General features: G+C 47.5%; 2 protein-coding genes and 1 long non-coding RNA gene across 3 annotated transcripts; 1 reads left to right on the forward strand and 2 right to left on the reverse strand.

The window, feature by feature from the left end:
- Positions 1 to 2,424: 2,424 nt before the first annotated feature.
- LOC147643116 (uncharacterized) lies at positions 2,425 to 3,205 on the reverse strand. Its single transcript, XR_015272568.1, has 3 exons — positions 3,016 to 3,205; positions 2,731 to 2,880; positions 2,425 to 2,645 (listed from the first exon to the last, which is right to left on the reverse strand). It is a non-coding gene; the product is annotated as an uncharacterized LOC147643116 (long non-coding RNA).
- Positions 3,206 to 5,826: 2,621 nt separating this feature from the next.
- On the forward strand, positions 5,827 to 8,071 carry Cyp28c1 (Cytochrome P450 28c1). The gene is made up of 5 exons (XM_020952699.2): positions 5,827 to 6,179; positions 6,244 to 6,589; positions 6,658 to 7,068; positions 7,134 to 7,257; positions 7,314 to 8,071. Exons 1-5 carry the CDS (start codon positions 5,992 to 5,994, stop codon positions 7,742 to 7,744), a joined length of 1,500 nt encoding a protein of 499 aa, XP_020808358.2. The 5' UTR covers positions 5,827 to 5,991; the 3' UTR covers positions 7,745 to 8,071.
- Positions 8,072 to 9,367: 1,296 nt separating this feature from the next.
- On the reverse strand, positions 9,368 to 12,463 carry LOC110184235 (uncharacterized). Its single transcript, XM_020952692.2, has 2 exons — positions 12,443 to 12,463; positions 9,368 to 12,253 (listed from the first exon to the last, which is right to left on the reverse strand). The coding sequence occupies exons 1-2, from the start codon at positions 12,446 to 12,448 to the stop codon at positions 9,368 to 9,370; spliced, it is 2,892 nt and encodes a 963-aa protein (XP_020808351.2). The 5' UTR covers positions 12,449 to 12,463.
- Between the last annotated feature and the right edge of the window lie 1,226 nt (positions 12,464 to 13,689).

The raw sequence follows: 13,689 nt of genomic DNA on the forward strand, positions 1-13,689 counted from the left end.
CCATTGCAGCCAGGATATTAGACCGCTGCTGGGCCGCTGCTCCACCTGCAGCACAACCTGCTGGACCACCCGATCGATCAGCAGCCAGTGCTCCGTGCAGTGACCAGTATCTGTGCATGAAAAGGGTTAAAATTAGCTCAGCTTAGGACAAGGACACTCAAGGAGTACTCACAGGACAGCAGAAGCATGTGCTGCAGCAGGGAGAGCATCTGGGAATAGGCGGGCCAATGGCTGAGCAGGATGGTGCAGTTCTGGGCCCGCGACACAGCTCCATTGCAGCCAGGATATTAGACCGCTGCTGGGCCGCTGCTCCACCTGCAGCACAACCTGCTGGACCACCCGATCGATCAGCAGCCAGTGCTCCGTGCAGTGACCAGTATCTGCGCATGAAAAGGGTTAAAATTAGCTCAGCTTAGGACAAGGACACTCAAGGAGTACTCACAGGACAACAGAAGCATGTGCTGCAGCAGGGAGAGCATCTGGGAGTAGGCGGGCCAATGGCTGAGCAGGATGGTGGAGTTCTGGGCCCGCGACACAGCTCCATTGCAGCCAGGATATAAGACCGCTGCTCCACCTGCAGCACAACCTGCTGGTCCACCCGATCGATCAGCAGCCAGTGCTCCGTGCAGTGGCCAGTATCTGCGCATGTAAAGGGTTAAAATTAGCTTAGTTAAGGACAAGGACACTCAAGGAGTACTCACAGGACAGCAGAAGCATGTGCTGCAGCAGGAAGAGCATCTGGGAATAGGCGGGCAAATGGCTGAACCGAATGGTGCAGTTCTGGGACCGTGACACAGCTCCATTGCAGCCAGTCAGACCGGCCACCTTCTGTTCATCGGGTAGGCTGTCCTCGGTTACCAGACGCTCCAGACGGGCACGAATTATGTTGCTCGCTGAGCAAGTGATGCTGTAAATCCATTCGGTGGTCTGCGGTGCAACCGGACAGGGCGGCGGTGCTGGTGGCATCATGGTCGGCGCCATCGATGGCGGTGGTATGGCCTTGAGCATGGCCGAAGGTGGTGGCGGCGGTGGCGACACAGCTCCATTGCAGTCAGTCGGGTATGCTGTCCTCGGTGACCAGACGCTCGATACGGGTCCGCTCCTGCTGCTCACAAAGCAAGCGATGCTACAGATCTACAAGAAAGTTGTGAAAAATGATTCACTTTTGGATAAAAGTACTGAAAAAGTAGCTGATCCCACTAGAAAAAGATATGTCGATCACTTTCAGTTATTAAATATTATACATTAGTTGGTCACACTACAAAAAGCTTGTTTAATATGATATGGTCACACTCTCTTAAAGGTCTTTTAGACGAGCTGGTCACTCTACAAAATTACACATGTTTGGAATTGCATACTTTTGGGGTGCGGTGCAGCATACTTTTAAGGTGTACAATGAATTTGGAGAAAATTTAATTCGCTTACTGCTGCTAGCTAATTTACAATATGAAGTTCTGTGCGGTTGGTTCGGAACATGGCTCAGACCAGGCTAAGTTTCAGCAAAATTCCGACAGGAGGCGCCCCTCAGGAGGAGGAACTATATATCGACGCATTTCCGCGAATTTATGGCATGTTGAAAAATCCAATTGAAACATATTTTTATCGGAACTATAGGGTTTTCAGTTATAATATTTCACAGGGTAGTGAGACCTTAGGTGCCTAACAATTTTGCATTAAAATCTCCATTTCGAAAAAAAGGCGACATACGAAACTTTTGCGGAAATGCGTCGATATATATATTTATTTATTTATTTGATTTCTGGGTATTATAATTTCAGTCAGAAACTTAAAACGCAATGAACGAGCCATTTCCGACCCTATAAATCATATATATTCTTGATCAGCAGCCGCAGGCGAATCTTTCTAGCCATCTAATGCAGAAAATAAAAATGTTCAAAAATTATAAATTAAAAAAAAAGCAAAAAAGCAAAAACCCGTAAAAAATTTGAATTTTCTAAAATTTTAAATTGAGTATGCAGATTTATTAATCTACTAACAACTAGCAATTGCAAATTGCGAGAGAATTTCGAAGTGTCCAAGTTATTTGCCTTTTTTTTTAAAGAGCAATTATAGTAGATAGTTCAAGGAACCCATGGAAAGCGCTTCTATCAGCAAACCCAGAACATTGACGGCTTCAATGATGACTCGCTGACCAAGGGGCAGCAGGAAGTAGATGAGAAGCACCTGGAGGCCGGCTTCGAGGCAGAGGCAATCTGCACCACAGAAGGTGCCACTAAGCCGGAAGGTTCTCCGTGTGCTATTGGGAAAGCGGACTAATCAAAGATGATGAAATAATCTTCTTATCTCTTGAAGGCATTGAGGCAGAGGTGACCAACACCACTGATGAAGGCATCAAGGAAGAAGATGCCACTGAAAAGCAGACTGAAGAGGAGACAGCATAGTCAATAACATATATAACATATATAAACTGTATAATCATAAATATTATTTTTAGAATAGTAAAAATAAAAAACAAGCTATTTTCAACTGCAAATTTTGTTATATTCAAATGCAGGGAAGCTCTGCAAGATTTTTCCGTCTTGGATATGCATCGGAAGGTCAAATTAATTGGTTGCGCGTCGCTCTCCCGAGACTCGGTGTGGTTCCCCGCCACAATCCATTGCCACTGGGAACTATACGATACACTTGCAGAAAATATTGCCAAAAATGTATAATTTATTCTTTGACTTAAACACATTATAATGTATTAATTATTTTTTTCTTAGTTACCTTATAGATTGGCCTTCATTTCAACTAAATAAATACATATTTTTTTCATGTTACCAAACCGTTTATGGGTAATCATCAATCAATCGTTGTACAACCCAGCGATGATTTATTGAGCTGATGGCGACTACTGCACAAATCCCTTGATATGGACTCGATTTTTCGGTTGATTGATCGGGTCACCAGATGGGTTTTGTTTGAATCACACAAAATTAGCCATGGAAAGGATTAAGTAAGTATTGTAGGTGCTTTTTCAAAAATAAAAACAAATGAAAAAAGATAATATACTCCATGTTAGAGAGCTATCTCCGGCCACCTCCAAGGCCCCAAAGAATCCGTGTCGGGCAAATAAATATTTGTTGTCAAATACTGTAGTTCGACGTGCATGGCCCCCTTTGTTGAATTAAGTGTTCCATTGTCTGCTGCCTTTGAGCTTAGTTGCGCTCAGGGTTGTCAGGTTGCCAGGTGAGCGAACGGGGCTGACACCAATCTATCCCTTGACCTATGGCCTCTCTACTCTCGTAATTTAATTCAATACCCCTTTGTCTGTCGAAAGTGGGGTAGCTATGCGCCATGCTGGAGTCATTTTCATACCCTTTCTGGGTCTATTAATCTCAGTAAAAAGCATAAAACGACATGAAAGAGTCATTTTCATATATATTCTTGATCAACATCAATAGGCGAATCTCACTAGCCATCTCCGGCAAAAAAAAATTTTCAAAATTTTCAATTGAAAAAAGCAAAGGGGTTACATTTTTAAAATTTGCAAAAATTGACAAATATTTTAATTTTCTAAAATGTTAAATAGAGTAAGCAGATTTATTAAACTAATTAAAACTAACAGGAAACTATTTTTCGAATTGAAGTTAATGCATTTTGTCGTAAAAATATTTATGAAAAAATGGGAATATTTAATTTCGATGTGCTCCCGTAATTCAATTGCAAATTGGGAGAGAAATTCGGAGTGTCCAAGTTATTTCCCTTTTTGTTTAAAGAGCAGTTATAATAGATAGTTCTAGGAATCCATGGAAATTAATGTCAAACTGGTCACAACTGGTTGGATTCGAACATCAAAGGCTTCACAAATTTTCACCAGCACCGTTTTAATTTCAACTTAATTTCTTAAAGCGCTTCTATCAGCAAACCCAGAACATGGACGGCTTCAATGATGACATTCTGACCAAAGGGCAGTAGGAAGTAGATGAGAAGCTCCTGGATGCCGGCTTCGAGGCAGAGGCAACCTGCACCACAGAAGGTGCCACTGAGCCGGAATCTAAAGGGAAGTCTGAAAAGGGAGGCAAGGTTCTCCGTTTCCTACTGGGCAAGCGTGCAAGCAAGCCCGGTTCCTCCGATGAGAAGCTGGGTCTGAAGAAGAAGAAGCTAGAGGATAGCAAGACCAAGGATGTGGCTAATGCCGCTCCATCCGAAGGAGAAGGCAATGCATCCAACAAGAAGCAGGAACAAGAGGCTTTCGACGTTACCAAGATGCCGCTGGGATCTCCAAAGGCTGGAGATGGCACTCCACAACCCAAGGGTGTCTCCGGACTAATCAAAGATGATGAAATAGTCTACGAATCTCTTGAAGGCATTGAGGCAGAGGTGACCAACACCACTGATGAAGGCATCAAGGGAGAAGATGCCACTGTAGAGCAGACTGAAGAGGATAGATCAGAGGGAGACAAGGATGATGAAATCATCTTCGAAGTTGTTGAGGATTAGGCTTCAACAAACACAAATACTATTCACAAATATTAACAAATCATAGCAACAATATTACAATCAATTTTCTTGTCCTTGGTGATAACTTCTAATATTATTAATAAAATAATATACTTTATGCTGCATTAGTTGATTTTATTAAAAAAAAAAGTAGGTGGTTTTCGGTGGGTTTCCTGGGCATCTTTGCGTCCTGATTCTTAACCGCTGCGACGGTTACGCCTGGTGTTCCTGTTCCTTCTTTCCCTGTTCCTGATCCTTCGCTCCCTCCTCCTCTCACGCCTCCTTCTCTCCCGCCGCCTCTCGGCCCGGTTGTTCCTTCTGCTGGACGAGGACGAGGACGAAGAAGGGGACGACGACGACGATGTGGTGGACGGGCTGGCGGCGGGTGTTGCCGAGGGGGAACTGGAGCTGGGAGAAGTGGATGTAGAGGACGAGCTGGGCGTTGAGGTTGAAGATGAAGAGGGAGAAGTGGAGCTACTGGAGCTAGGCGAAGTCGAAGAGGAACTGGGCGAGGTTGAGGAGGAACTAGGTGAAGTCGAAGAGGAAGACGAGGAAGAGGGATCCGACGAGGTGGTGCTCGAGGACGATGATGGGTCCGACGAAGTAGTCGAGGACGATGATGGGTCCGTCGAAGTAGTCGAGGACGATGATGGGTCCGTCGAAGTAGTAGAAGCTAGCGTAACACTGTTGGCCAGAGCCAACAACAGGCAGGCCAGGAGAAGGCAGAAGAATCGCATCTTGCTGTGGAGCTTGGAAAACTCAAACTGTGATACTTTCCACAATCTCCACTAGGCTTATATATCCATCTAACCATCCATAGCCCCAGAATCCATCCCCTCAAAGATTGGCTATGTTTGGCGTGGACAAACATTACCCTGATCTGTCGTCTGTCTGTCTGGGCTCCAATCTTGGCATTGTTTTTCTTTTTGTTCTTTATTTGCACAGCACACGCTTAGGAGCTTAGCATCCCAAAAATAATACATACTATTTGCTAAAACCCCGATCCGGAGTTGACACTTCAGTCCGTAATTAGAAATTAACAATGCCATGTTGTTTGTGACTTCTATAAGTTTGTTTTCAATGCGAGTCATGGAATATTACCTGACAGAACTCTCTGCTTAAAGAACTCTGACACGCGTAAGGCGGATTTTCATCACGAATGAATAATAATATAGAGTAATATTAGAGAACGCCTGGGAATGGATTTCAAAGACTTTTAGGTATTTTAAAACCACTCTGAAGACTTGAATCTTGGAAAGCTTAAAAATAGCATCGTTTTTCCATTGATTGGTATCCCTTAGTTGTAACCAAGTCTAGCCTCAGCTCGCTGCTTGAGCTGATACAGGGGCAACCCGGCAGATGATTCGATAATGGCACCCCATTATTCCAGAGACTCGACACACGCGAACCCGAGATGAAGAGACACGCTAGTCAGTGATCATCTAACCCTCTTGCCCCCCGTAAAAGTCTAGGGTCTCTGTACGCGAACTACTTACTTCCTAAGTTACTCACTCTGATTGACATAGTGCCTCTCGTAACGTCGTCATGTTTGGATCGCTGCTAGTGGGTATTGTTTCGCTACTGGGCGTGTTGTATGCCTTCCTGGTGTCCACCTTTGGGCACTGGCGCCGGCGTGGTGTTCTGGAGCCGCGTGCCCTGCCGCTTCTGGGCTCCTTTCCCAATATCATCTGGCCAAGGCAGCACTTTACCATGGATATGCGTGATCTTTACATGTAATAAACAAAAAGCAGAATCATAATCAAACAGTAATCCAAACTTAATTCCCATCACCTTTAGCCAATACCGGGACAAGGAGAGTTACCTGGGTTGCTATCTGCTGCGTTCCCCCAAGCTGCTTGTTTTGGAGCCGCGGCTCATCTGCGAGATCTTTGTTAGCGCCTTTCGTCATTTCGAGGACAATGACGCCTCCCAGATGGTGGACACCTCCAAGGATCGACTGATCGCTCTCAATCCCTTTGTGCTGGAGGGCGATGAGTGGCGTCGCCAACGGGCAATATTCTCCACCTTGCTGACCAACGGACGCATCCGCACCACACATGCCATCATGCAGCGCGTCTGCCAGGATCTCTGTGACTTCATCATGCGAAAGGCGCCCAGCGGCGAGGATCTGGATGCAGTGGATGTAATATGATGTGCAGGAGGAGGAGGAACTTCTTCCCAGCTTGATCTATATTCTTTGTGTATTCCCAGCTCGGTTTGCGCTTTACGGGTGAATCCCTTTTCGACTGCGTCCTGGGCATCCAGGCGCGCACCTTCACCGATAGTCCTTTGCCGGTGATGCAGCATAACCAGGAAATGTCTGCCGAGAACCGGGGTCTGGCCATTGCCGGCGCCGTTTGTGGCCTGTTTCCGAACCTGCCACGCCGCCTCCGTCCCAAGGTCTTCCCATGCTCCTTCGATCGTTTCTTTGGCGACATGATCAGCAAGGCTCTGCGGCTGCGTCGTGCCCATCGGCAGGAGCGGAATGACTTCATCAATCATCTGCTGGAGATGCAGCGGGAGCATAGCCTCAGCGAGGAGGACATGGCCTCCCATGCCATGACCTTCATGTTCGATGGATTGGACACCACCTCCAACAGCATTGCACACTGTCTGCTGCTGGTGAGAAGCCTGGATGATGATTCAAGATTCCTTCCAGCATTGATTCTTATTTAAATCTGGTCTAGTTGGGACGATATCCGGAGTGCCAGCAGCGGCTGTTCGAGGAACTGCAGCAGGCGTGTGCCGGGAGACAACTGCCCGATCTGGATGCGCTCATCGATCTGCCCTACCTGAGTGCCTGCTTTGATGGTAAGCCGAGACTAGGGAGCGCCAAATCCAAGCTAATTCCAATCCTTTCCCTGCAGAAAGTATGCGCATCTATCCAGCTGCCGGCTGGGCCTCGAAGATCTGCACCCGGGAGTACGAGCTGCGAGGCAGTCATCATGGCGAACCCCTTAAGGTGCGACCCGGTGACAAGCTGATGATTCCCGTGTATGCTCTGCATCACGATCCGGACTACTATCCGGAGCCGGAGGTATTCCGACCGGAGCGGTTTCTGGACGGCGGCTTGAAGAGTTACAAGCAGAAGGGTGTGTTCTTTGGCTTCGGCAATGGGCCGAGGCAGTGCGTCGGCATGCGTCTGGGCCTGGCCCTGGCCAAGGCCGCTCTAGCGGCCATTGTGCAGCGCTTCCAGGTGCTGGTCAGTACGCGTACCTTGCCGGGCATCGAGCTGGATCCGCACATCTTCGTGGGTGTCCACAAGGGCGGCATCTGGTTGCAGTTTGTCGAAAGGTAGAAGGGGTATTGGGGCATAGGCCTAATATATGTATGTGTATATACTTTCCCAATTCGAGGTCGACCTTTGTCAGTGGGGAGATTCAATAAAAAATTAGAGTGGGTCTGGGCTACACGACTGCATTCAGCGATCAGCATTCATTTGGGGAATTATGTCATCGTTTGGTGTCCAAACAGTGGAGATTCATCAATGGGACACCGAAGTGCATTCGCGGCACTCATACGGCGTACACTTCAAGAAATAATGGGATTTTAAGCAAGGTATAAAACTGTATTTGATGTACATATGTATTATAATAAAAGGGTATAAAACCTTAATTTATTAAAACAGTGAGTAAGTAATCTTCAGAAGCTTGAAGCTCAGTGAAGTATTCATTTCCGACCCTAAAAAATCATTTAAATTGCAGATTTATTACCCTAATAAAAACAAACACGGGAGTGATGGAATGGAAATTAATGCATTTTTGACCTAGTTATGATAAATTTCGTGTTCGAGGGTCTTGGAATTTCAGCTTCCCAAAGATAGCTAACTTTCTTGTTCTTTATTATACATATTATTAGTATACTATTATTATAAAAAGCTCTGTGGAGCATAAATAAGAGATCATCTAGATATCTTGCTTCTTAAGTTTACCTCAGCAATTTTATATTAAACGACTTTAAACTAAACTGATACAAGTTTTCTTACCTTTAATTTAGCATTAATTTCCCACAGTGTCTTGCCCCGAAATCCGGTCTGACCTTTCACTAGTTCGGCTTCGCTTCTTTCTTATTTTGTATTTTGTATTTCTTACATTTGTTTTCTTAGAGCGGAAGCAAAACACAAATAGAAATCTGTCAAAGGCCCCCCCGAACGATTCACCCAAAAGCCTCAATGGTAGTCAATGGCATCGAAGCCAAGATGAAGGTCACCATGGAGAGTGAGAGTGTGAGCCGGGGAAAGACACGCCTCCGGGATGGCTAATCATGGAGCAGAGACATCGCCGCGAATATCATTAGCTATTCAGTTTCACATATAATAAAAATATATGGCCTACTCTAGGGTAAATATAAATATCTTTGAATGGCTTTTAAATTGGCTTGCAAGCCGCGGGTTAATTTTGTAATATATTATATCAATGTGGGACCCCTTTAAAATCGAATAAAATGGGGGAACTATCCCAGTACTATCTCTTATAAATCGTACACTGACATCTTCTCTTAGCTGACTTTAGGGAAATCAAAGCCAAATGTTGGCCAAGAATCACAACTATTTTATGGCCATTATAAATCAAGGTCTGTGGACCACAGTCTCCTCCATTAAATCAACGATATTATTTACATATATTTTACGTAATTTTATTATTAGGGCATTTATTAGGTAAGAAATTCGAATCGCCAGTTGTTATTGCATGCAAATGATTTGATTTCGATTGCGATTTCGGGCTGTTCGTCCGGGGACTCGACTGTCTTGGACATGGATGCGGATTCGGATGTGACTGGCGGCAACGATTGGAATGCATGCGAAATGAGGCAGCGAGAAAACAAAAAAAATATATATAAACAAAACGAACGCTCGATGATGAAATTAACAACTAATCAGTGCTGGGAGCTGATCCCTCGATCTCCGAGACCACAGAGTCCCTCAAAGGCTGGCCACGGGATACAGACGCAGTGGCTTGCTGGCCTGTCGGACGATCCTGGTCCTGGGACGTGCCGGCGGCAGGTAGGCTCCTCCTCCACCAATCTGCTGGGGCTGAGCCTGGAGTCTGAGTGGTGCCTGGTCATCGAAGATCTTCACCGTTTGGACATGACTCTCCACACCGCTGTGGGCATTCTGGGTGACCACCTTGACCACATGATGACGCCCCTGGGGCTGTTCATTGCTGGCACCCAGGATCTTGATGGTCTTGACACCGGCGTGGTCGAGGGTCTCCAGCACCTTGAACGTGCGCGTTGCATGGGGCTTCACAATCTGAACAGTTCGCACCCGAGAACTGCCACGCAGTGAAGGAGGAGCAGCCACTGGAGCAGTGGCCGCCATAGCAACATTCACCGCCACCTGGACATCCTTGGGCATGAACTTCTGCAGCGACTGCTGTGCCTTGAAGCTCAGCGTGGGCGTCGGTGCCGGAATGGAGACGGGAATGGGCTGGAGCTTCTGGCTCTGCACCACGCGATGGTAGTGATGATGCAAATGCTGTTGCGGCTGGCGGGGCACAGCGGTGCTCACAAAGGCGGGGGCATAGAAGCGGGGACGCTTGGACTGCTCACGGTACATGGGCGCCACCTCGACCACCTGCTGTTGGTGGTGATGATGCTGGTGCTGGTGCTGCACCTGCTGCTGCACCTGCTGTTGCACTTGGTGATGAACATGGTGATGGTGTTGCTGGCGGACACTCACAGGCTGTGCGTAGCGGGCGAAGGGCTGGACGGTGTTCATGTAGCTCCTCAGGGAGTGGATGTGGGTCACCTGTGTGGGTGCAGGTGCGGGCAGGGCAATAGGAGCGGGAGCGGGAGCTGCGATGCGAACAGGTGCGGGAGCTGGAGCAGGAGCTGTTACATGGACGGGAGCTGGAGCTGGAGCTGCCACATGGACAGGTGCTGGAGCTGATACATGGACGGGTGCCGGAGCTGGAGCTGCCACATGAACGGGAGCCGGAGCAGGTGATGGTGGCAGATAGCCGGAAGCTCTATATTGCTGCTTCTGCTGCTGATGATGATGGTGGTGCTGATGCTGATGCTGGTAAGAGCTCGAAACGGAAACAGAGACAGGGGCCAGAGCCGGAGCTGGTGCTGGCAAGGGAGCTGGAGCTGGAATGGAAACTGGAAGAGGTGCAGGTGCGGAAACGGGAACAGGAGCCAGAGCGGGAGCAGTGGATGGAGGCAGATAACCCGGAGCCGTGAAGTGCTGAGGAGCCACTGGCTGTGCCTGGGCCTTGGGACGACCATAGACGATATCGGCGCCCTGTTGCAGCTGCGACACCTGCAACTGGGACTGGACAATGACATGCTGTTGCTGATGATGATGTTGCTGCTGCTGCTGATGATGATGTTGCTGCTGTTGATGTTGCTGCTGCTGCTGCTGCTGCTGCTGCTGTTGCTGTTGCTGCTGCTGTTGTTGAAGCAGCAACTGTTGCTCTTGCTGCTGCTTGAGCAGCTTGGTCTGTGTCTGGAGGCTGTGTAGCTCGGCAATGGCCGCCTCGGCATTATCGGGTTTGATGAAGTCATAGCCATCGGGCAAGGCTCCTGGATGACTCACGGTAGCCTGTGCGGAAGCGACAGCAGTCACCTGCTGTTGGTGTTGCTGCTGCTGCACCTGATGCTGATGGTGCTGCTGCTGCTGTTGCACTTGGATCTGTTGTTGTGGCTGCTGCTGGTAGGTGATCTGCGGCTGGGCCTGGATCTGTGTCTGGACCTGAGGACGTGGCTCATCGTAGCCAGGTGGCAAGTAGCCAGGGGCACGATACTCGCCAGCGGCCTGTTCCACGGAAGCCACACTCTGCACAGAGGCGACACTCTGCTGGGGGGCCACGGATTGGGTCAGCGACAAGGGCAGCTGATCAGGATTGGAGTAGTCATAGCCAGGCGGCAGATAGCCAGGAGCCTGGTATTCCTGAGACTGCCCGGCAATTTGCTGCTGCTGTTGCACCTGGACTTGCTGCACTTGCTGGACTTGCTGGACTTGCTGCACTTGCTGCACCTGCTGCTGCTGAGGTGGCAGATAGCCCGGAGCTTGGAAATCGGCCGCGCTTTGAGCCTGGACGGAAGCAGTGCTGCTAACTGCAACGCTGCTGCTGCTGGCCGTGCTCACTGGTGGCAGGTAAGTTGGTCCCTGGAATACCTGTTGTGGCTGCTGCTGAGGCTGCTGTTGGTAGCTGATGGGCGTGGCTGTTGGCGGAAGGTAATCCGGAGCCTGGTAATTGGAAACAGGCTGGGAAACCTCTTGGGCGACGGAGGGTGCCAGGTATTGCTGCTGTTGCTGCTGCTGCTGGGGAACCACTTGGGGCTGGGACTGCACTGTGGGCGGCAAGTAGCTCTGGCCACTGAAGGCCGCCGAAGAAGAGACTGCAGCTGGAGCAGAAACAGAAGCTGTAACTGGAGCAGGCTCCTCGCGCTGGAAATCATGCTGGTAGTTGGATGGGAAAGGCACGGCAACTGATGACGCAGACGCCGATGCGGATGCAGACGTAGCCGGAGCAGGGGCTGGGGCATCGGCAAAGTTCAGGAAGGACACAGCCAAACTGTCATCGTGGCCATGGACCAGAGATGGAGCTGCAGCCTGGGCCTGAACCTGAACCTGCTGTTGGACCTGCACCTGCTGTTGCTGGATCTGCTCGTGGGGTGGCAGATAGGCTGGACCCTTGCCCGCAAAGTGGTTGTGCACCTCGAAGATCTGGTAGCCGGAGTTGCCATAGTTGCTCTCCTGGAACTGCTGCTGCTGTTGCTGCTGGCGCAGTTTGAGCGATATATCCGCTTGGGTTAATCCACAGAGCGCACAGATAGCGAGCGTGATAAAGACGCCAAAGAACTTGACCGAGAACGAAACAAAATAAAGATACACTTTTCATTTGGGGAAAATCACACAATCTCATTTCTTAATTAACTAAAGTCACTGAGTGTCACAGAAAAAAAAGAGGAATGAAGCCATTATCAAAACACTGATAGATAGCATATATCCTTGGTAATCCTTTAAGTAATCCTTGTCACTCCGCCTTACATTCATCTTCACGTTGGTCGTGCTTGAGCCCTCGATGTCCAACCGTTTAATGATGAACCGAATGACCCAACCGCTGGTTTTATATCCAAAGAAGGGCTCATCGCAGCGGCAGCAGCATTAAGTTGAAACTAGTCTGCGCATCTTCCAAAGAGCTCCAACTCCATCATCATCTTTCGCTAGCTGATCTCCATTGGAGGCTGCGCAACTTTTTCAAATTTTTCTCTTCGCATTTTGCTCGAAAAATCGAAAATGCAGATTCGGTTTATTGAGTTATCGCCGTCTTTGCGTCGTCAACACGCAGAAAAACAAATAGCCGCGAATTTATTAGACATGACTAAGAAAGGGCCACGGAAGAAAATAAAAACAGCTAAAGGCAAACGCTTGTTTAACTTGTATTACCAAATATATACAACCTAAGTAGCAGCTAATGACAGTTTAGTGAGTGATTAACACAAAAATGGAGAATATTTTCATGAAATTTATGTTTGTTTAACTTTTTTTGGGAACAGGAATAATAACTGATAACTAAATGTTTGGATTTAACTACATGATTTTATGGGATTTTAAAAGTTGCAGGCCTTCTATGGGTTAATAATAATTCATAGTTTATTACCAGTAATGTATTAATTATTAACAAGTAACTAAGCTCACATTTAAAGACATTCAACTTAAAACCAAATGTTTTCTTAGAAATTATAAAGTTTGGCTTTCCATAGCTCTTTCTTGTTAAACCTGAAAACTATCTACAAATATGCATAAATATATATCTTAGGGCTTGAAAAGATCCTTATTTATTTATGGATTTGTATAGATATAGAAGAGCTGTTTTTCCTCAAGTGTAGATCAGTAAATTTCCGATCCCGTGCTATGTTTTTTTTTCTTTGGGCGGATGTAATTAATACGCCTGCTCCCAAAAATGCCTCAGACATGGGACATCAGTCACATTGGCGATGGGGTTCTCTGAGTTGACTCCGGAATAAGGGGATTGCGCAATCCGGCGATGCTCGTTATTGGCAGATTGGCGGCTTGGCAGATTGGATTTCCTGCTATTAGCTTTGCATATGTTTATATAGTTTCGCAAAATGTTCGCTAAATATCTGGACGGCATTGCCGAAAATGATTACATCTGTCATTAGCCATGCGTGTGTCTCTCTCTCCCCACTCCGGTTCAGTTCGGTTTGGATTTGGGTTTAGGTTTGGGTTTCAGTTTCAGCTTGCTTTGGTTTGTTTTAGTTTGGGCCATGAAT

Source organism: Drosophila serrata, unplaced genomic scaffold, assembly GCF_035046125.1.
Source record: "Drosophila serrata isolate PLE 108 unplaced genomic scaffold, ASM3504612v1 contig_293, whole genome shotgun sequence".
Lineage (NCBI taxonomy): Eukaryota > Metazoa > Arthropoda > Insecta > Diptera > Drosophilidae > Drosophila > Drosophila serrata.

Coding starts and splice junctions, on each gene's coding strand:
- Cyp28c1 (XM_020952699.2), top strand. CDS start 5,992: ATGTTTGGATCGCTGCTAGTGGGTATTGTTTCGCTACTGGGCGTGTTG. Junction 6,180..6,243: donor GATATGCGTGATCTTTACAT/GTAATAAACAAA, acceptor CATCACCTTTAG/CCAATACCGGGACAAGGAGA. Junction 7,069..7,133: donor TTGCACACTGTCTGCTGCTG/GTGAGAAGCCTG, acceptor AATCTGGTCTAG/TTGGGACGATATCCGGAGTG.